General features: G+C 37.3%; 1 protein-coding gene across 4 annotated transcripts in view; it reads right to left on the bottom strand.

Annotated features, from left to right (window-relative positions):
* foxp4 (forkhead box P4) overlaps nt 1-21,333 on the bottom strand; it is a 244,257-nt gene that overhangs the window by 77,075 nt on the left and 145,849 nt on the right. For all 4 annotated transcript variants that reach the window (XM_039749164.1, XM_039749167.1, XM_039749166.1 and 1 more), the window contains exon 5: nt 13,356-13,445. In XM_039749164.1, the coding sequence (XP_039605098.1) occupies nt 13,356-13,445 (90 nt within the window). The remainder of the gene's footprint in view (nt 1-13,355; nt 13,446-21,333) is intronic.

Raw genomic sequence — 21,333 nt, 5'->3', positions numbered from 1 at the left:
ACTGATACTCCTTAAATAGTTGGTTTTTAGCTTACATTAAAGCAGTCAGTAGGGTCCACCTCATGAAAGTAACTTGAAATAAGCAGGTTCAGAAAATAAATGAATGGATAAATTCATGTGTAAAATTTTCTTAATGGTACATTTAAATATTCAAAGAAATGCAACCAATATTATTTTTGCACATTACAATAAGTTCATAAAATACGTTTTGATCTTCAAAACATAAGCTGAAGCCTATAGCATGACCCCTTTCAGCATAATGCAGAATGGGGACAAGTGTCAATTTTCAATAGTACTGTGTTCTCTTTTGTACAATCTCTAATCCAAGCAGTATTCTCTGAGACTTATGTTAGATATGACAGCTGAAAAGACAATATATTTTATTTATTTTTTACCTAGGAAAAGGCCACAGATTACTTTTCTATACAAAATATCCAATGTTCCCAGATAAAGAAGTGAGATTTCTAAAATACAAAGCTGGACACATGAATAGCTTACAATGAAAAAGTATTTCTAACACAAAGTTCTCCAGAATTCGGAGAGAGAAATGGGTGTGGCTGTATACTTTACAAGTCTCACTACATTTTTCAGGACATTGAGTTCCAAACTATGACTGTGCCATTTGAACAGATTTTTCAGTTACAGTAGACTAAATATGACTCCATTTAAAAAATCTCACTTTTCTTTTCTCAATATTTGATTTGATTCCAGGCCAGCAGAAAATATTTGTTGTAAAGGATTTCCAGTACAAACTATTGCCTTGTGATGTTGCTAATGATGGTATAAAAATACAGATTAATTGATTAAAGTGTTTTCCACTTCCTAATATGCTATTCCCTGAAATAGCTTTTTGAGTCCTCACACCACAGATTCATATCTTTCTCATGTCCTTGGAATTCAAAGATCTGCACTCCTTGGTGATATCTGTTAATAAAGGTCAAGCACAGTTACTTAATTTTTTTCTAAAAAATAATAAAGATAAATCAAAACACAGCTTATGCCAACATATATGTATATATAGGTACTAGGTAAATGAGAAAACTATTACATCAATCCCTGCATAGAAGTAGATTTGGCTTTTAGTTAAAAGTTTGATGTCCCAATACAGACATGGAGGCTAGAGACACCTTTATTTTTACTTTTTTAACACCACACTAAATCTGGTCAATTATATAATTTAATTCAAAGGGATTTACTGGCACAATATGATTTACAGAACTGTGCTTATATTTTAAGACCTGTATGTGCATTATTTAAAAAAATGAAAAATGTTGACTAAAACTATAGAATTAATAAAGAACAGGTATGCATTCAAATAAACACGCCTATGCACCACAGTTTTCTATGTAACTGCTGTCTATTGCAGTTGTCCCAGTGTGACAGGAAATTTCCCTTAACTGTGCCCAGAATGTTAGGTAACACTCCTCTGTTGTTGTCTTGTATTTTGGCAAGATGATAAGATGTGTTCCTACCTTTCTATTAAAAAAAATGCAAACTGAATTCACATTGAGCCAGCTGTTTCATTGCAGTGATTTGAAATTATTTAATACTGAAAATTAATGGCCTGAAAATCAGACAAGGACCTAAAAAAACATGCTGCTTAAATTAAATGAAGGACTTATTTTACTGTAAGTGTCACTTAGTTATTTTTTGCTGTCAATTACAGCACAATACTGGAGAGGTTACATGTAAGCAAGTCAGTATGACCATCCCATGAAACAGACTATACCACCAACACATTTGTGACAATTCAGGCTTCCCAGTAACTGATATGACTGCACTGCTAATGGAAAAAGCAAGTGAGTTTGTTAGTTTGGGTGTATGGCAAAGGGCACCCTACACTGAAAATGTGCACTGTAGAGAGTTAATTTCTGCTTTGTAGTTAATACTGCTTTGATAAGCACAGACTTCATACAAAATTATAAGGAAAAACAATTAAAAAAAATAATGGAAAAAAATCTCAATTGTGACAGCAAATGTACCAAATTAAACTGTAGTCTAGTTTCATATGTTTTCATTTATCCTTTATTGATGGGGCAGTGCTGTGTCCTTCAGGAGATTTTCTGGGAGAACACCTAGTTAACAATGAGTTGGTGAACTTAGCAAGCTCTGTGGAAGGCACACCATATTGTTACAAAACAAGTACACAAATTACACCATAGCTTGCAGTAAGTTAAGAAAAGTGGCAAAACATAGTCCAATACATCCAATTATTTGGACAGTTTGCTTTAAGGCACTGAACTGAAATCTACTAGGCTGATTATTTTATTACTACCACCAAGTGAACAAGTGAACCACTTACTGTAACTTGGCACCAATTGAATAGCAGAAATAAGGAAATAATCATTCCATCCTGATTAACAAGTTATTTTGAATAAAACTGTCAGCTAAATACTTGCAGAAAAAAGGTAAAGCCATAGACTCTTAAGAATGATTTGTGAACTTTAGAGATGAATGATACTGTAAAGCTTTGATCTTTTGCAATACCACATTAACTCCATGTAAGCTTTAATAAATATGTGCTTTATTTGCCAATTTTCTAACACTAATAATTGCATAAATAGACAAAATACACAAAGTTACAAAAAGCATGAAATAAATGTTAATGTACATAAATTCAAAAGTGATACTGAACTGACATTTCTGTCCTTTAACATCACTTAGCCTGTAGCGGGCTTACACATACTGACCTACTAGCCTTTTAAATGGGAAGGATGCAACAACAAAGGGTGGACAGAACTTCACTCACTGCAGGACTTACAAAGTAAAACTGATGGCAAAACATTTGATGGACTTTAACTTTAACATGTGCTTTTAACTTTCCCAGATCCTCATTCTGCAAGACTGGGCTCCTTGTGAGGAACAATAAAGGATGATGACAATAACATACAGCTAACTAGCTTAAGTTTCTCCTGGTAGAGTCTTGCTCGTCTTCTGCTCTAATAAGCATACAGCATAAAATAGTGTAAAAGGCACAGTACAAACTACATTCACAATCACTCTTTAAATTCTTTACTATGACTCTATAGAGACCTATTAGTGCCAATTGCAGTAGGTGGCACAGTCAAGAGACACTGAATAAGATACATAAATTACTTATAGTAAGAACTCAAAAATGTGTAATGTGCATATTACTATTTTGGGAAGGTTGTTGTGAATGGTATTAACTATTCAAAGTGCTACTCAGCACAAACTTTACATTAGTTTTTTTTTCCCTCACTGGTGTACAGGAGCTTATCCAAGCCTAACAGCAGGGCTATGAGACACTTAAGGCATCTGAAGATTTCCATGAGTAAACAAACAGAATAGGAGATTGTTTTCTCAGACAAACTTGTCATAAGGAACAAAAATGGGTCAAAAGTAGGAGATCAGATACTGTATAACCAAGCAACCAGGAAAGAAGTCATTGGCAAAATGAGAGTCAGGAGCCAAATACAAAAATAACACTTGAGACTACTTACAAAGTAAGCTAACTGTCATATAAGAAAAGAGATGCTGCTTATCCACTGAGGAACAGTGCATCCTAAAACCATTCCATATTTACATATTCCATATTCACAATTATAACATTAACAAATGCAACGCCAAGGTCAAGTGACAAAAGATGATGGCATCAGGTAAACAAAGAAAACCGAAACAGCATGAAATTAACCTTTCTAAAACAGATCAAGATAAAAATTAAAACTCAAAAATGAGACCTGGAAGTCAAAAAAATAAAATAAACAAAAGCACATGTACAAATTATATTTATTATTACACACAGATTTGTTCAAGTGCATGTCTACTTGAAACTTTAAGGTTGTGGCATCAAATCAAAAGAATAGCAAGCATTGTGCTTTGAAAACAAGTTATTCAAATACTGTACTATGAAACCATCAAATTGTTACTTATTTATCTGATCAAAAAAAGTTAAACACCAGAAATTCATTGTGCAATTTTTCTTTACTCCTACCAGTTGAGTATCGGACAGGTTAAAAAATTCACTCTAGGGCCATTCCATGAGTCAGTCATGACAGCTTAACTGCCAAACTTGTGGTTTACACTCTTTACACTTTATATTGGATAGTGTTTTACTACAGGAAACTCCATCCAAGGTGCTTCACAGGTATATAAATATAGCATAATTCTTAAGTATTTACATTTTTTTTTTTTTTTACAAATGGAGTGAAAGCAGGCATATTTAATAATTATTATGTTGTGACCTTTATTTGCTACATAAATATTAACTTTTCCCAGCATTCTTCATTCCTAATTAGTCCCGAAAACAAATGTTTTTTTTTTGTTAAAATTAGTTTACATATTTTTATGTGTTTTTTTGTCCCCCACACCTTATCTGTTAATGAGTTTTATTTATGGTTGCTGTGAGGTTGCTAAGGACATGACCAGGAAGTGCATGACCAGAAACATCATTGCTGCGACAGGATAGAAGGTCAATACTGGGCATTTCTCAGCCATCTGAGATTGGTGAATATTAACAAATATTTTGCTTGTGACTCTGTTTATTGTTTCTGTGGTTACAGAACTTTTAAATTTAAAAATAGACTAAGATTAAAGGGTTTGCTAATAGTTAAGATTGACTTTTCAATTACAAATTTGGCACAAATTGTCATATTCTGATAAATTTTCCTTAAAATACTGCCTTCTGAGGCAACACATTGATTGTCAGGACTACATCCATTCCACGTCCTTATTTTCATTGTTTTGTACTTCTTATTTTCCTCTGGTTTTTGCCTTCACTTTTGTATCATTTTGGCCCATTACCCTCAGAATCTGTGAAGGTGGGGCATCCTTCTAAAATTAGGTCACTTAGGTACAGTGGTCATTAGGGTCACAGTTACCTGATGGGTCTGTAAAAGACACCTGCCTGCCAACAGCTTTTCACTATGGTTTTAGCTAGCTTCTTCCAGGCTGTATGTTCCTTGCTCTCTGAGTAGGTCTCTCATTGCATTCTCAGTTTTAAATTCTATTTCATTTTGACTGTCTCTTGGGTAAGCAATAAAGTTCATTCATTGAATAACTAGTGCTTTTGCATTGCTAGGGTTTGGAATAATTTAAGTAAAGGTCCTTCAGATTTTTGACTTATCTTTGGAGTTTTAAAAACTAAATCTGGCATCTTGAGCTGACTTTGGTAATTCAACCTTTCTTGGAGACTTTAAAAGAGGTCTCTCATTATTAAAATATCCTTAATTATCTTATGTTTTGCTTTAATTTTTCCATGTTAAGTTAGCCACAGTGCAAAGGAGATGGAGACTGAACTAGAAGCCTTTATATGTTATATCGTCTGTTTCTATCATCAACACCACACCAATGTAGTATAATCATTTCCATACTTTCTCATCTGGAGAACTGGCAGAATCAAAGTCACTAAGTAGATCAGTGGTCGTTATTGAACCAGCAGCTTATGCTTCACATTTTAACCTCTACGCCACACTGGCAGACGACCAAAATCAGAATTGCATATGTTCACCCTTAAGCTTTCAAAGGGTTAATTATTATAGGGGAACTTGAATTTGGTTCTTGGGCCTGTTACATTTCAAAGGTCTGGCACCAAATACAGACAGCTTCAATGCCAATGCAATCCCAGTTTCTCTTCACCTTTTGCCATTTCCTCTCATGGCTGACCAATGGTACTTTGCTAAAAATACATTTTCAGTGTCATTTCAGCTGCTTTTTCTGAGGATCTTATCGAAAACACAGGCACATAATGAATTTTACTTGGCTCATGTTGGTTGCTCATAAACAGCCCACCAGAACTGAGGATTACCAAACTAAAATAATTTTATCACCATGCTCTAACAGACAAATAAACCTTTTAACTATTTCAAGATCATGACATGCAAGGGTTTATGAAGCAATTCCTTCTGTGCTGCTCAAGGATTATCTCACATGCTACTCTGCTACAAACGTTTAAAACACTGTCTTTTGGCCAGAAAATGCATTTTTGATAAATATTCCTTGGCCTGATACTCCAAGTGGCCTTTTGGCTTTTTGATTTTTGTCTAGGATGAAAGAAAAGAGGAAAAGATTGAAAAAGAAAATTTTAGTTTCTTAATCTTGTCAAAAACAGCAACCCTTTTTTCTGAGACAAGCTGTCTGGAGAGAAATGGTCAGAGGTCACTTCCTGCGAGATGCAGACAGGAGTTGGTCTGTCAGTACATCCTGCGTGCTTAAACAGCAGCATTTTTTACATTAATCTTGTTACAGTAACGGTGCGGCAGCTCTCTTAGGCTGCAAGAGTGTGGGGGTTACAGTGTTAGAAGATCATTTTATTTATTTATTTAAAACAGAAGCACAATGGAGGAAAAGCCAAGTGACACAAGTCGGGTTCTGGTGTTTTAAGTTTCGACAGGAAAAGCTCTGAATGTCACATTTAGCAAGCATATCCTTAACACAAGACACAGAAAACTGATGGAGAGCAGGTCTGCCAAAGCATCAGGTTGCAAATCAGCATCTGGTAGAGGAAGGGGAGCATGGAAAGGGGAGAAGGGGTCATGCTTGCTGCCTGCCGCAAGTGCTCTGCTTGTAGAGAGACTGGGTGGAGGGCTGTTTATTCTCTGATGCTGGGTGTAGTCTCTCCTGCCCTACTGCCCTCTGACACTTCCTGCTTTATCTGTGGACGTGGCAGTCGGGAAACAACCCTTTGGTGAAACTGTTTTCACTCTGTCTGAGAAGAATGAACATATGTTTGTCTATAAGAAGAAAGGTGGAAATATGCTACATATAAACAATCCAAAAAGACCAAACACTTCGCCAGTTCTAAATGTTCAAATTACTGTTTAATGGTTCTTGTAAAATTAACATATTTATTGTTCTGTGTTTGCACTTTGTAAATAATAAATGACGCCCAGTGGCTTTTCCGCTGTGTGACCTTATGTGACCTTGAAAGAGTCATGTCTCCTACGTATGTCATAATTGAAGCAGCACAGAAATAATTGTAGCATACACAAATTATATTTGTGAACAACTGTATTATAGTGATATACTTGTAAAGTACCTTGTGATTACAAAAAATGCATTTCATAAATCATTACGTTTTCAATTTAAAATATCCATTAAATTACTGTGCAACCTCAAGTGAACCTTAATCCAACACTGCACACAATGAAGAAATAATTGAAAATTTCACTATATTTGTTGCATGATGTTCAGATAAAAAGGGTTTGGTAGGTCTAATGCGTTGGAATATACAGCACAAGGTTACCTGGGTCTGATACAATAGTTTGTGGTGCACAAAACTGTAAATTCTGGTTCCAATGCTATTACTACAGCATCACTTGCAAACCAGAGACTATCCCAGTGTAGCAATCCATCTTTAAACACATGGACACAGCCTAACTCATTTACACAGTAAATGTTTAGTTACCAATTTAACCTGATCAACACATTGGTGGGATGTTGAAGGAAAACAATATCTACACAAAAACGTACATGGATATATGGAGAATGTGCAAAATACACAGACACCATTTGGCATGGAATCCAATTCAGTCTCCTGGAGATGTGAGGCAGCAACACCAACTACTACCCCTTCCAAAAAGATTTTTTTATATAACTTTTGTCATGCTATTCAAACTGAAAATTAAAATGCTGTGGCAAAATTTAAACATTCTAAATTCTACAAAATAAAAACTATTGCTCGACTTGCTTGGTGACTACAAAATGGGAAATGAAGCTTTGATTACCATCAACTTCTGCAGTCTCCATCACCGACTCTATGTGTAATTCTGAAGGAGAAAATTCACTTTTCAGGGCCCACATGTAGAAAATATAGAAATACAGAATCAACTGTACTTAAAACTCACTTAGCAAATTTATAGCAAAACTATAATAAAGCTGGGTAGAGGCAGCTTTTGTTTTCAGAACAGCCTCAATTCTTCATGACATGGGTTCCTAAAGATATTAGAAATATTCCTTTGAGACTCTGGTCCATATTTACATGATTGCATCATGTAATATTTTCTGATTTGTCAGCTGTACATTCATGCTGTGAATCTTCTGTTCTAAGATATTCCAAAGGTGCTCTACTGAATTTGGATCTGGTGACTTGGAAGGCCACTGAAGAATGACAAACTCATTGTCATATTTACAAAACCAGTTTGAGATGACTATTGCTTTTTGACATTTTATTTTAGCATTATCATGCTAAAATAGCCATTAGAAAATGGTTAAATTGCAGCCATGAAGGGATGTACATGATCAGTAACAACACTTAGTGATGCTGTGGCCTTCAAGCAATGATTGATTTATATTTACGGGCCCAAAGTGTGCCAAGAAAACATCCCCCACACCATTACATCACCACCCATAGACTGGACTGTTAACAGAAAACAGGTCGGGTGCATGGATTCGTGCTGTTGGCGCCCAATTCTGACCCCAGCATCTGTGTGCCTCAGCAGAAACCAAGATTCTTTAGACAAGGCAATGTTTTTCTAGTCTTCAGCTGTCTAGTTTTGGTGAACCTGTGCCCACTTCACCCTCAGCTTTCTGTTTTTGGCTGACAGAAGTGGTCTTTTGTTGTCCAACCTATGGTTTGACATGCTTTGCATCCTGAGATGATTTTCTGTCCACCACAGTTGTATAGAGTGGTTATATAAGTTATCATAGCCTTTCTGTCAGCTTGATCCTGTCTAGCAGTTCCCTTCTGACCTCTCTCTCTCGTCAACAAGGTATTTTTGTCTGCAGATCAGCCACTCACTGAATGCTTTTTGTTTTCCGCACCATCCTGAGTAAGTTCTTGAGACTGTTGTGCATGCAAATCTCAGGAGATCAGCAGGTACAGAAATACTCAAACTAGCCCATCTGGTGCCAAAAATCATGCCACATTAACATTAACTGAAGCTCCTGACCTGTACCTGTATAATTTTACAGATTATACTTCTGCCATATTGGATTATTAGATAATTCAAGTGTACATGATGTATAAGATGTTGTATAGGTGCTCCTAATAATCTGTTCAGTGAGCGTACAAAACTAAATAATAACACATTCTATTTATATAGTACATTTGCCGAGCTCATAGTTCCTAAATAAGTATTTCTGTGTGGTAACAATAAAGCCAGGAGCTTCCACTTTGGTTTGGATAGAAAGGGATGGGTGGCAAGAAACATGTTACTTGTCATATAGTATATGATCTACAAGCAGCAAAAGTCAGTAAATGGAAATGAACAATTATTCTGAACCCCAGCAGCCACCTTTAATGAGACAGTGTTACTTCTCAGTTATCTTTTTACAACAAACGTTTATTAACCTACACTTAACTCCAAAGTTAATAACAATGCAATAACTTTTGCATATTTCTACAACTGCAACACTGGAAGGTTGTGTGACTTGTTCTGGGTCACCTAATGGGAGTATATCAGCAATCTTGAACTTTAGACACTAGGGGGCACACTGTCTGCTAACCTGTTGCATATGGCAGCAATTAGATAAGCAAACCTCAACTTTTATGCCAAAGATTAAAATTAAGGCATACGTGAAATAATGGGAAAAAAGTGACACTTGTCCTGTTGAGGCGTCTGTCTAAAGCATAAAGCCAGTGTGCTGACTAATGGAGCATTTTCTCAGGAGGAGGGAGTGTCAGAAGGTGTGGCTTGAGGCTGTTGTTCTTTATCCCCTCCTCCTACAGTATATGGATGAGAAGCTTTATCCTCAGCTTCCTCCTAGTTCTCCCTTAACCCTCCATCTCTTTCCTCCAAACCCGTGACACGGTTCAAGTTCTTTAACACATTGTGTCTGCGTTCTGTTTACATTAGATTCAGTCGAGTGCGTTAAGCTAGCGAAGTAACAGGCTTGTCAGCTTGATTTATGAGCACATCAAACAGAGTTTCAGCATGCCACTGCGGACTGACAGAGGCACTTCATTAATCTGACTCCTGGGTGACTCAAGAGCTCAACCGTCAAGCCAGCATTTTAAACATCACTCCTTAAAAAGTGCACAGCCACGTACTGCCAGGAACGGCAGACTAAGGTGGTGGGGGGGAGGGAGTTTGGTTGGTGAATAAGGTGGATAGCAACTTATTTGCAAGTTTTTTCTTGGTAGATCAACTGGCAGCTCTGTCGTCTGTGCAATAACACCCCTCCCCTCTGCACCCCACTACTCCAACAACACAATTTCTGATTTCCACTGCTGCTGAAATATATCTTGAGCAGGAAATGTACAGCAGCTCATAAGAGGAGAGTTTAAAGCTTCTTCATTTTGTTTGCATATACATATTCTTTTATACACTCTCCAAATATGTGCAGGTTAAACTTGATAGTATTTTCAGGTTCTGCATCTTCCATCTTCTTTGCCTCTTGTTATGAATTTAATAAACTGTTTTTTGCTTCTAAAATTCTCATATGAGACTGATGTAAGCTTTACAAGTATGAAGGAATATAACTTTATTTTTGTACACCTACTAAAATAAATGAGTAATTGGTTTTCTAATTCAACCCCTGAAATGACAACTCATTTGCTCATTCTCACTTGACAACTGACATCCATTTCTTTCTCTGGGCACTCCTGGAGCTCTTTTATCACCCAACCAACAACACTGTGGAACTACTTGTCATCTCTGTTTGGATGCTGCCTATGACCCTATGAAGACTTGTATGGGACAATTATACCTTGCTGTCAATGCTTCTCTTCCTACTTCTCATCCAAAGAATTTATGCCTCTTGACGTCAGGCACATTGCAGGTCCTTGTCTTCTAATTACAGAAATCCCTATAGCTCTTCACTAATCATCTATAGGTACCTCAATGGATTTCATGATGCATGACTGCAGACATCCTATCAATGTGCAACCCTATGGCTCATAGCAAGCTAAACACAGTGACACTGTGGACCCCTACATGCAGTCATATCAATATATCATTAGCATTTTAGTATCATCTGTTCATTTAGCAAATGTCACTCTTGTATTTGTTTGGCACCTACATACAACCATTAAGTTGCTTCCTTGCCATCAGCCTATGACCCCATGAACACTTAAATGGTGTTTTTCACATTCCTTTGGGGAGTTTTATAACTGATTTTCACTCTCTTATTTACAGGTCTCTAGGGGAGCTCTTGGAGTCGCTTAACCTCCACTTATGGAATACTGAAGTACCTTTTTTAACTTTCAATGATTTATTATCTGTCTCCATGTCACATAGCTACACATTCTCTCTTGGTCCATTCTTGCTTCCTTTAATGATAGTTCTGTGGCTTAATTTCCAAACCTTTTGGTAAAATCTATGGCTATGGTGCACATTCTTATAAACAGTTCCACAGCTCCTTTCACATCACCCAAATGCTCTTGTAGGCCCTTCATTGTCTCCTTATCACCTGTTGTCGCCTGGGTAAATCCACACACTGACATCTTGTCACCTGGCTAAAGGTACTGTTGCGATTTCTTTTCAAAATGCTATAGACATATCTATGGCATTATTTCACCTCCTTATATACACTCCCATTACTTTTTTCAGTATAATGACATTGATTCCTATGATAACTTTAAAGACCTTATTGGTCATACCTAGGGCTTAGTTTCAACCCTTGTTTTTCCATTTTGCTTAACTTTTATATCTTTTTGTCAACTAAAAAAACTGCATTCTGCTACTCTCCATCAGGCTTCAACGGGCAATCCTACAGTTAGTTCTCAAGACACCATGGCAACACATGGGAATTTCACCTTCCTATTGTCTCTTTTGACACCTGACTGTGGCCAGTCTACAGCTACATTTTACCATCCAGTAGGTGTCTCCTGGTCTGGTTTTAGCACCACAGATTCCTCTTGTAACTATGTGACCATACTGAAATTGGCAAACAAATTTTAACCTAACAAAAAATATAGTATAAATGCTAAACAGTTCACAATGACTTGCTCCACTTTTTTTGTTCCACCCAACTATCGTGATTCTGTATTCTTTTAAATTTGTTGGTGAGTTTAATACATTTTTCTGGATTCTCTTTTGGGGTTCTTCTTAGTTTTAGAACTTTAGAGATTCAAAAGCTACTATTATTTTTCTGAGGAAAAAAGTTGTTATTGTGTACTGTTTTGATTTTGGTATTTTCCAATAACACCATTTTGTTTAATGGTAGTGGCCATTTGAATACCTGTATCTAAAATGTGGGATTGGGTTGGTAGCAGCATGTTCCTGTATATATAACTATGTCATGCAGTTATCATTATCTGAGTTTTTGGTTACCTTGAAAATACATTATTTCTGGTTTTTCCTTGGTGCTTTGACAAAGGATATTTTTGTTCTCATAGTGTTGACCCTTGCTTTGTTTATTAGTTAACAATTAATTTTCTGATGCCACCTATGTACATATTCTGCACCTCCCTTCACTGCTGGCAGAATACCTATATTATAATGCAAGTGACACATCCTCCAATCCACTCCTGAAGCATGTAATGCCTCTGTAACATAACAATTAAAAACATACACTGTATACAAATATCCCTCTCTTACTGTACTCCCAAAAGTAGCTCCTCTCCAATCATTCAGTACCAAATAGGCCACTACAAATCTGATCAGTATCCCCAATCACATTTTTATAATTAGTCATTTTTTTTAATTTAAGAAGCTGGAGCCTGTCTTGGCAGCACTGGGCCTAAGAAAAGATCCAAACCTCCAAGAGGAGTCAGTCTAAGGTAGAGAATACTTAAGCCTGATTGTCCTGGGCCAATTTAGTGTCATCCATTAACCAGACAAACATATATTTGGGATATGGAAGGAAATCTGGAGTAAATACACAAAATCCATGTGGAAAACAGAACTATGTAAAAACTCCTTGTATATTGTGAAACGGCTGGGATCAAAGCCTGCCCCCTGGGGATGTAAGAAAGAAACATATCACTGCATTTCCCATGTTTAAAAAAAATTCTTCACATTCTGGCCAGTCAACTAGAAGACAGAACGATCAGCACCTCCCAAAACTGGCAAAAATTAAAGTTGTTGTTACTTTTCAGCATAGTTTTTAGTAAATAGATGTGCTTAGTTTAACAGAAGTCAACTCCAAGCTGCTTGAAGTGAAACGAGGCAATAAGCATTATGTGGACATTTAATGAAGGCAACATGTCACAAAAGCTGATGTTTCTTTTAACGATGGTCACCCAATGTATATATTGATAACAAAGCAGAGCTTTTATTCTGCATAGAACCCAAAATGCCCAGAATCAAGCTCTACAATGTTTTCTTATAAGGTGTCCAAATCATTAATTGGCTATCAGCAAAGCTTATGGAGGTATCTGTATTTGTTTGACTAGGATGAGGGTATCCAAATATTACCAGTGTGTGTCTCATTTCAAGTCAAAAGCAAGGGACAATTTTTGGGACTGACAGATAAAATAGGCATACTAACACAATCATTCTAGATTAGCACCTTACCTCTTTGGCCTGTTTCCCTGCTTGCTGCTGTTGTTGTGTCAGCAGTTGAAGATGAAGCTGCTCCTGCTGCTTCTTATAATATTCCTGCAGCTGTAAACCAAAGACAAATAATATAAAGTTAAACATTGCTGACACTGTCAAGATGGCTTGGTCCAGCATTTAACACTTTTCACAACTAAAACTAGTAATTGCTGCTTTTTCCAGAAAACTGGGGATTCCTTTTAGAATTATGAACATTTTACTATCAATGTTTTTATTTCATTGAGGAGGGGAACTGATTAATTAATGTATTAATCAAAAAATAAACCACTCAGTAAATTAATCACTGACTCAATTAATTCAGTACTTAGTTAATAATCAAACATACACAATGCACTACTAAATGAAGAACAGAAGGCCAAAAATAGCTCACAAAACTACCAACTGTCCAAACCACCCTCCTCCCGAACTCTAGGAAAGGTGTATCTAAAACTGGGATGACATGCAACAAGACTGAACAGGAGCATTCCTCACAGTTTAGCAAACATCTGGCTTTTTTCCACCTTGAGTAGTGAGTGTGTAATTGCAACAGTATGAGTCTATGTGCACACACACACACACACACATATACAGTATATACACATCCCTCATCCAGGTGGGCTATGTAAAGGAAGACTACTGATTTTTTGTAAGGGCTGCTTTTTATTCCTAACATAAACTGGCTGAAACTTCCAAATCATTTGGACGATTAGTTATAGATGAGTACTTAATTCATTCCTTTGTGCTTTGATTTTGTCTTATAGATTATCATCTTTCATTAACAACAGCCACCCAAAGCTTCTATTTTTCTATATAGCACTTGGTAGTGCAAGGCTGTGTCCCCAACATTATGTGTTACAAAATCATAAAAATATATAACTGTGAAGTCACTCCTCTTTTGAGGTTCAATTTCTTCTTCTACTGGTTCAGTTGCTTTTTTCTAATTCTAATGGCCTCCTGAGTTCCTCTGTTGTTAATAAGGATGGAAAGAATAAAAGAAACTGGAAAAAGCAGTTCTGAACAGGGAACATGTGCCACCCCACTACAACCACTTTCAAGTGCACATCAAGCAGAAAAGCGGGTTCCCGTCTAACCAGAAATCTAGTTAATAAGAAACTACTGACTTTATTTATTAAATGGCTACTTACTCCAAATACAACAATGGAATGTAGGCACTAGCAGTGCAATTACACAGCCTAAAATGCTTTTGTTCAACTAATAAAAATAAAAAAACATTTCATCCTAAATGAAAATGATGTCAAGTTGGGGGGCAAAAGGGCATTATACAAAGGATAACAAATGCATACGTTTCTGAAGTCCAGCACTTTTAAGCTAACAGTGAGTTAGTTAAGGCAAAAATTTCTTCTCCTTTTTAGTCTTTCAGCTGCTCCCGTTAGGGGTCACCACAGCGGATCATCTGTTTGCATATTTTCCTCTCCTCTACATCTTGCTCTGTCACACCCTTTACCTGCTCCTCCTCTCTCATCACATCCATAAACCTCCTCTTAGGCCTTCCTCTTTTACTCTTGCCTGGCAGCTCTATCCTTGGCATCTTTCTCCCAATATACCTAGCATCTTTCCTTTGCACATGTCCACACCAATGCAATCTTGTCTCTCTGGCTTTGTCTCCAAACCTTCCAACCTGACCTGACCCTCTAACATACTCATTTCTAATCCTGTTCATCCTTGTCACTCCCAAAGGAAATCTTAACATTTTAACTCTGCCACCTCCAGCTCCATCTCCTGTCATTTCATTAGCTGCCATCATCTCCAAACCATATAATATAGCTATTGCAGTCTCACTACTGTCTTGCAGACCTTCCCTTTCACGCTTTCTGGTACCTTTCTGTCACATATCTCTACTGACACTCTTCTTCACCTTCTCCACCCTGCCTCCATTCTCTTCTTCACCTCTCTTCCACACTCCCCGTTACTCTGTACTGTTGAGCCCAAGTATTTAAACTCACTCACACTCCCCAAATTTACTCCCTACCTCTTCACCATTCCTCTGACTCCCTCTCCCTCTTTTTCACACACATGTATTCTTTCTTGCTGCTACTGACCTTTATTCCACTCCTCTCTAGAGCATACCTCTCCAGGGTCTCCTCGACCTGCCCCCTAACTTTAATTACAGATCACAATGTCATCTGCAAACATCACAGTCCACCAGGACTCCTGTCTAATCTCGTCTGTCAACCTTTCCAGCACCACTGCAAATAAGAAAGGGCTCAGAGCCGATCCCACCTCCACCTTGAACACATCTGTCACTCCTACTGCAGACCTCACAACTGTCACACTTCCCTCATACATATCCTTTACCACTGTTACATACTTGTCTGCCTCTCTCAATGTCCTCATACAATACCACAACTCTTCTCTAGGCAAGAGAAGACACAATGCAAATCCTTCTGGCCTTCTCTATCAACACCTTCAGAACAAAAATTGCATCTGTAGCGCTCTTTCTGGCATGAAACCATTCTGCTGCTTGCTAATCATCACCTCCCTTCTTAACCTAGTTTCTCCACTACCTTTTCCCATAACTTCATTCTGTGGCTCATCAATTTTATCCCTCTGTAGTTAACTGCAGCTCTGCATATCACCCTTACTCTTAAAAATCAATACCAGTATACTTCTCCACTTCTCAGGCATCCACTCACTTTCCAAGATTGCATTAAACAATCTGGTTAAAAACTCCACTTGCATCTCTCCTAAACACCTCCATAATTGCACAGGTACAGTATGTCATCTGAACTAACAGCCTTCCATTCTTCATTCTCTTCATAGCTGCCCTTACTCCCTCCTTGGTAATCTGTTTCACTTCTTGGTTCACTATCTCATCATCATTTAACCTTGTCTCTCTCTCATTCTCTTCATTCATTAACCTCTCAAAGTACTCTTTCCATCTATTCAACACACTCTCCTTGCTTGTGAGTATGTTTCCATCTTTATCCTTTATCTCCCTAACCTGCACATCTTTCCCAGATCGGCCCCACTGTTTAGCTAATCGGTACAGGTCTTTTCCCCCCACATTAATATTTTAGTTTTAGGCAAAAACTTGGTCTCTTAAAAATCTCATTACCCTGCATGATGACCCCACTTCTGGAGTTCTCCCATAGCACAATGCTCCAAAATCATTAACTGAATAAAAAAGAGTTAAGCATCATCATCAGCCACCGTGAATCCAAACAGAAGCATGGAGCCCATGTCTTATGAGATTAGCTCTTCAACATAAATTTAACAATTTCTGAAATAGCAAGACACATTTATTTCATCCATCATACCTCTGGAAATTTGTATTTGCGGTTGCGTTCACCATTTTCTACCCATTTCTGCTGGATATCTATGTGAAGCAAAGACTGGTGGGAAGAGTTGTTTTTGAAAGTGTTTACAGACATAGAATGGACATATGCAGGCTAAGAGAAAGCAACAAACATGTATAGACTGCAAAATCCTTAGTTGTAACCTGGGCAAAGGTTTACATGGACACATAATTGGACTACTCGCAGAGAAATAAACATGTGTTGACCCAGATAATTAGAGACCAATATCCCAGTTTCTCTAACCAGAATGATGGTATTCATGGCATTTTTGAAAAAGGGATTCCAGGAATAACCAGGGGCCACATGTATAAATGGTACACACGCACAAAAATGATGCACACTCCTGTTTCCACGCTCACTTTGAGATGGATAAAAACAAAACTTGTTGTAAAGCCTCACACATTTTAACGGCAGGGTCCCCCCTTGTGTATGCACTATTTTGCTATTTGTTTCCTTGTTCTGCTTTTCTTTTTTAGGATCACATCTATGATATGGGTTTTATCAAATGTACCAAAATTAATTGCATATTGTTTACAAATTTAATTCATTTGATTGTAATCAATCTTTAACAATAAAATGGTACACGGAATTACCAAATTATTCCATCTACCATGGCTGCTTTAGTGTTATTAGAAGACATCACAAATGGAAGAATTAGAAGAAAGAGTGTATTTACAGATGATGATGATTCGCTTCTAAGTCAATTTTGATTTCTAAGAGGTATATTCTTAAAGTTGTGCACTGAATTGGTGCCGACTTTACAAAGGCAGACTTTGAGGAATTGTGCTCTACCTGCTCCTTTGCAAATTCTGTCCACTCTCAGGTTGTTAACCACAGGAGCTTTTCAAGGTGAAGTTACTGATGATTTGGTATTTCAAAAACATTACTGAGTTGCTCTATGCCAGCTGTATAGGATTGTATTATCCGCTTATCATCCAGATAGATAAGATTTCCTTACACTGAGGTTGAACTGGAAAACATAAAAATGCAATTTGCAACAAAGTCCATTTTTCCAAATGCAATCTGACCGAGCGGTCAGCTGCACGCACATTGCTAATGCAATGGTGCTGGACAAGTTACATCAGCCAGGGATGAATCACTAAAAAAAATGAGTTGCAATTACATTATATATAGCTGGAGAACTTATAAAAGTGGCAGCCCTGTACAAAAAATGTACAAAAGCAGGTGCTTTTTCAAACTAGAGTGGCAAAAGACAAGCAGTCCTTTTAAGGATAGCGAGTCACCTCAAAGTAAAGAGTGGAGAATCAATCCGTTGTGGCGCTGGGTGCCATCGCTACACTATAAAGACACCTTCAGAGAATGAATTTGCTGATGTAAATAGAAAGCTTTTCCACTCTATTAATGTGCTGCTCTATAATGCACAGAAAGTGTGTCACAGTGTGCAAGCATGTAGCTGAAGAGATGTTCTATGATGAACCTAACCCTGACTGACCAAATGAACAGCCAAGTCGGACAGCATTACAGAGTAATTAGCAGAATGTAAAAACGGGTAATCAAGGCAGCATTTATATTTTAACCAATTTATTAAATTTGTGGTCAATATCACATATCACAGCCCCTAAATTCCTTACTTCATTAGCCACATCTCTTCTAGCATTCACTATTGCATTTTATAACTCCTGAAGTGTTCCTGTCAGCAAACAGCCAGGTGGCCTCCCAGCGGTTTCCGTGGCAGAGGTGTGTGTGCAGCCAGCACGGCACAGAAACACCATCATCAATAAAATCAGCCTTTATAATGTTGTCTGAAACAGAACAAACAGCCGGTGGGGTGTGACTCGCCTTACATGCGGACTGTGATATCTGAGCACTTCTTTTTTCCTTTGGGCACTCTGAACTTGAACTTTCGAGTGTCTTCAGCACACTTTTGTTACTTATACAATTGCTTCAGCCAATAAATATACGTCCTCTAGTGGGCCCTGTGCTCATTGCCCAGAACTGTGGATCTCGATTGGCATTTGCCCTACAATACCAGAATTGGCAGGTCCACTACTGCTGTACTGTGCTTTTCACAGATGAGAACAGGTTCACCCTGAGCACATGTAACATACGTGAGAGGGTCTGGAGAAGCCGAGGAGAACATTATGCTGCCTGTAACATCATTCAGCATGACCGGTTTGGTGGTGGGTCACTGATGGTCTGGGAGGAGATCCCCCAGGACATCATCCATCATCTCATTAGGAGCATGCCCCGACGTTGTCAGGCATGCATACAAGCACGCAAGGGCCATACAAACTATTGAGTATGATTTGGAGTTGCTGCAATGAAATTTTGGCAAAATGGACTAGCCTGCCGCATCATTTTTTCACTTTGATTTTCAAGGTGTCTTTGAATTCAGCCCTCTGTAGGCTGATAATTTTCATTGCCATCAAACGATGTGACATCCTTTCGTTCTTAACACATTACGCAGTCCATATCAGTATACATATCCAGCATAATTTTTTCCCATGTAGATATGATATGTTTTCAATGTGTTCCTTTAATTTTAGTTTAGTTTATTATGTTTTACTTCCCTCCACTTCACATTCGCTGAAATTCTTTTTTTCACATGCCTTTTACATTTTTTTTTAAACAAACTCTAAATGGAAGGTGATAATTATATTGATTTGCATATTAAAATATGCAAAATTTGGGAGAAGTTGGGTGGGGCTGTAGGCACGTGCGTTACATTTCACATTCATTGGGGTTTGTAAAGGGGAAGTGTGTGGAACTTGGTGTACACAAAGATTTATGATCAGGATTTTTTTGTGTGTATGCACATTTCCACTTTTGTCTGTATGCCATATTTTAGTGTGAATTCTATGCATAGCGTTATACACAAGGCCTCTGGTCATTAAAGCACATGTAAACACACTCAGTGTTAATAGGGTTAGAAAGCATTGTCCCCTGAGATGGAGAGATCAGGCAAGAGTTCTAGAAATTTCTATGGTCTGAGAGGTGTCAGTAATGAGGGTGATGGTACAGCATCATTAGAGTCAGTTAGTCTGAAGCCATGTTAGGAAAATTACTTAATAATTAAATGCTGTTGTATGTATTTATCTTTTTTCAACTTTTTGGTTTACAAATCTGAATAGGTCACCATACTACAAACAAAATCATAGTTGCTCTAGAAACAAGCAACCAAGAAAGTCCATGAAGTAAAGAGCATATCCTTTTCTGATTTAAACCTCATGAGCAGTGGAAGATGTGTATAAGCCTTGTTTAAGACATCAAAATTCTTCATGGGATTGAAAAAGTTGATATATTCAAGGATCTGTGTTGGAAATAATGGGAACAAGCATAAAGACAAGTCAAAGTATTGAGCCTTGTAGTTGAAGTAAAATACTTAAGTTCAAGTAGTGAAAAACAGGGATTTTCTGTAAACTCTGATTTAATATGAATGACTGACATGAGTTGCTATATAATAAGCACCTGGCACCAAAGAATGGTATAGTCTTACTGACAACACCAATAAAGTGTCAAAGTGGTATTGTTTAATGCAGGGGTGGGCAAAGTCATTCCTGGAGGGCCGTAGTGGCTGCAGGTTTTTGCAACAAACCAGTTGCTTAATTAGAAAGCAATCCTTTCCAATAATTCAATTTCATGGCTTGTTGAATGAATGAACATTTATTTATATAGCACATATTCATACAAAAAAATGTAGCCCAAAGTGCTTTACAAAATGAATAGAAAAATAGAAGACACAATAAAAAATAAACATAAGTCAACATTAATTAACATAATTAAAATTAATTAACATTGTTAGTGTTTTAACTCTGCCATGTCAGGCCATTCTCATATCCTAGATTTTTATTTCTTTCTAATGATATCATCTAAACTATATGAAGTCTAAAATGTATGAATAATATTCTATCTTTCACTTTTTTCTCTTCATTTTCCTCCCAAGTATTTAATTAAACCAAAGATTGCACAATACAGACAGGTGTAAATTGAAACAAGCAAAATAGAGAAATGCTGCTTTCTTTTGTCATTTGAATCTTAGCTAATAAAAAGCCATTAGAAACCAAGAGAACAGCTATTTAAGACTAAAATAAGCAATAAGGTTTCAAAATCCTAATGAGCGAGGCAACTAAAATGAAGCAGAAGAGTTACTTGAGCAATAAATGCTTCTTAATAAGCAACTGGGTTGGAACAAAAACCTGCAGCCACTGCGGCCCTCCAGGAATGACTTTGCCCACCCCTGGTTTAGTGAATAGATTAATTTTAGTGAAACAGATGGTTTGAGGCATCTAACATATAATCAGACTAATAAAGTCAATACTTTGTTAAAATTAATATCATAAAATGTTCAGATTAGTACGCCATAAAAATATTTCCCAAGCTGAAGCAGAAATATTTGTCAAAGACAGGGGATTCACAAATAGAAAATATTTGTTCCAACACACCACCTGGGTATCTTGATGAGCCCAACAGAAAGAAAGCATTTATGCGCTCATATTTTCTCTCAGACTTTATGGAGAATATCTAGAAGGATCAGGGCAGCAAGGTGGCAATGTAATAGTCATCATGGCAGGTCCGTAATCTGGGTACCCCTTAGAAATTTTCTACCTGGTGTAACTTTTACAAACACTTGAAAAATGTGGACAAATTTACAGATAATGCAATCTTATCATCACCATCAA

This window comes from Polypterus senegalus, chromosome 3 (genome assembly GCF_016835505.1).
Source record: "Polypterus senegalus isolate Bchr_013 chromosome 3, ASM1683550v1, whole genome shotgun sequence".
NCBI lineage: Eukaryota > Metazoa > Chordata > Cladistia > Polypteriformes > Polypteridae > Polypterus > Polypterus senegalus.
Note: the sequence above shows the minus strand (reverse complement) of the source record. Positions and strands in the feature narration are given on the sequence as shown.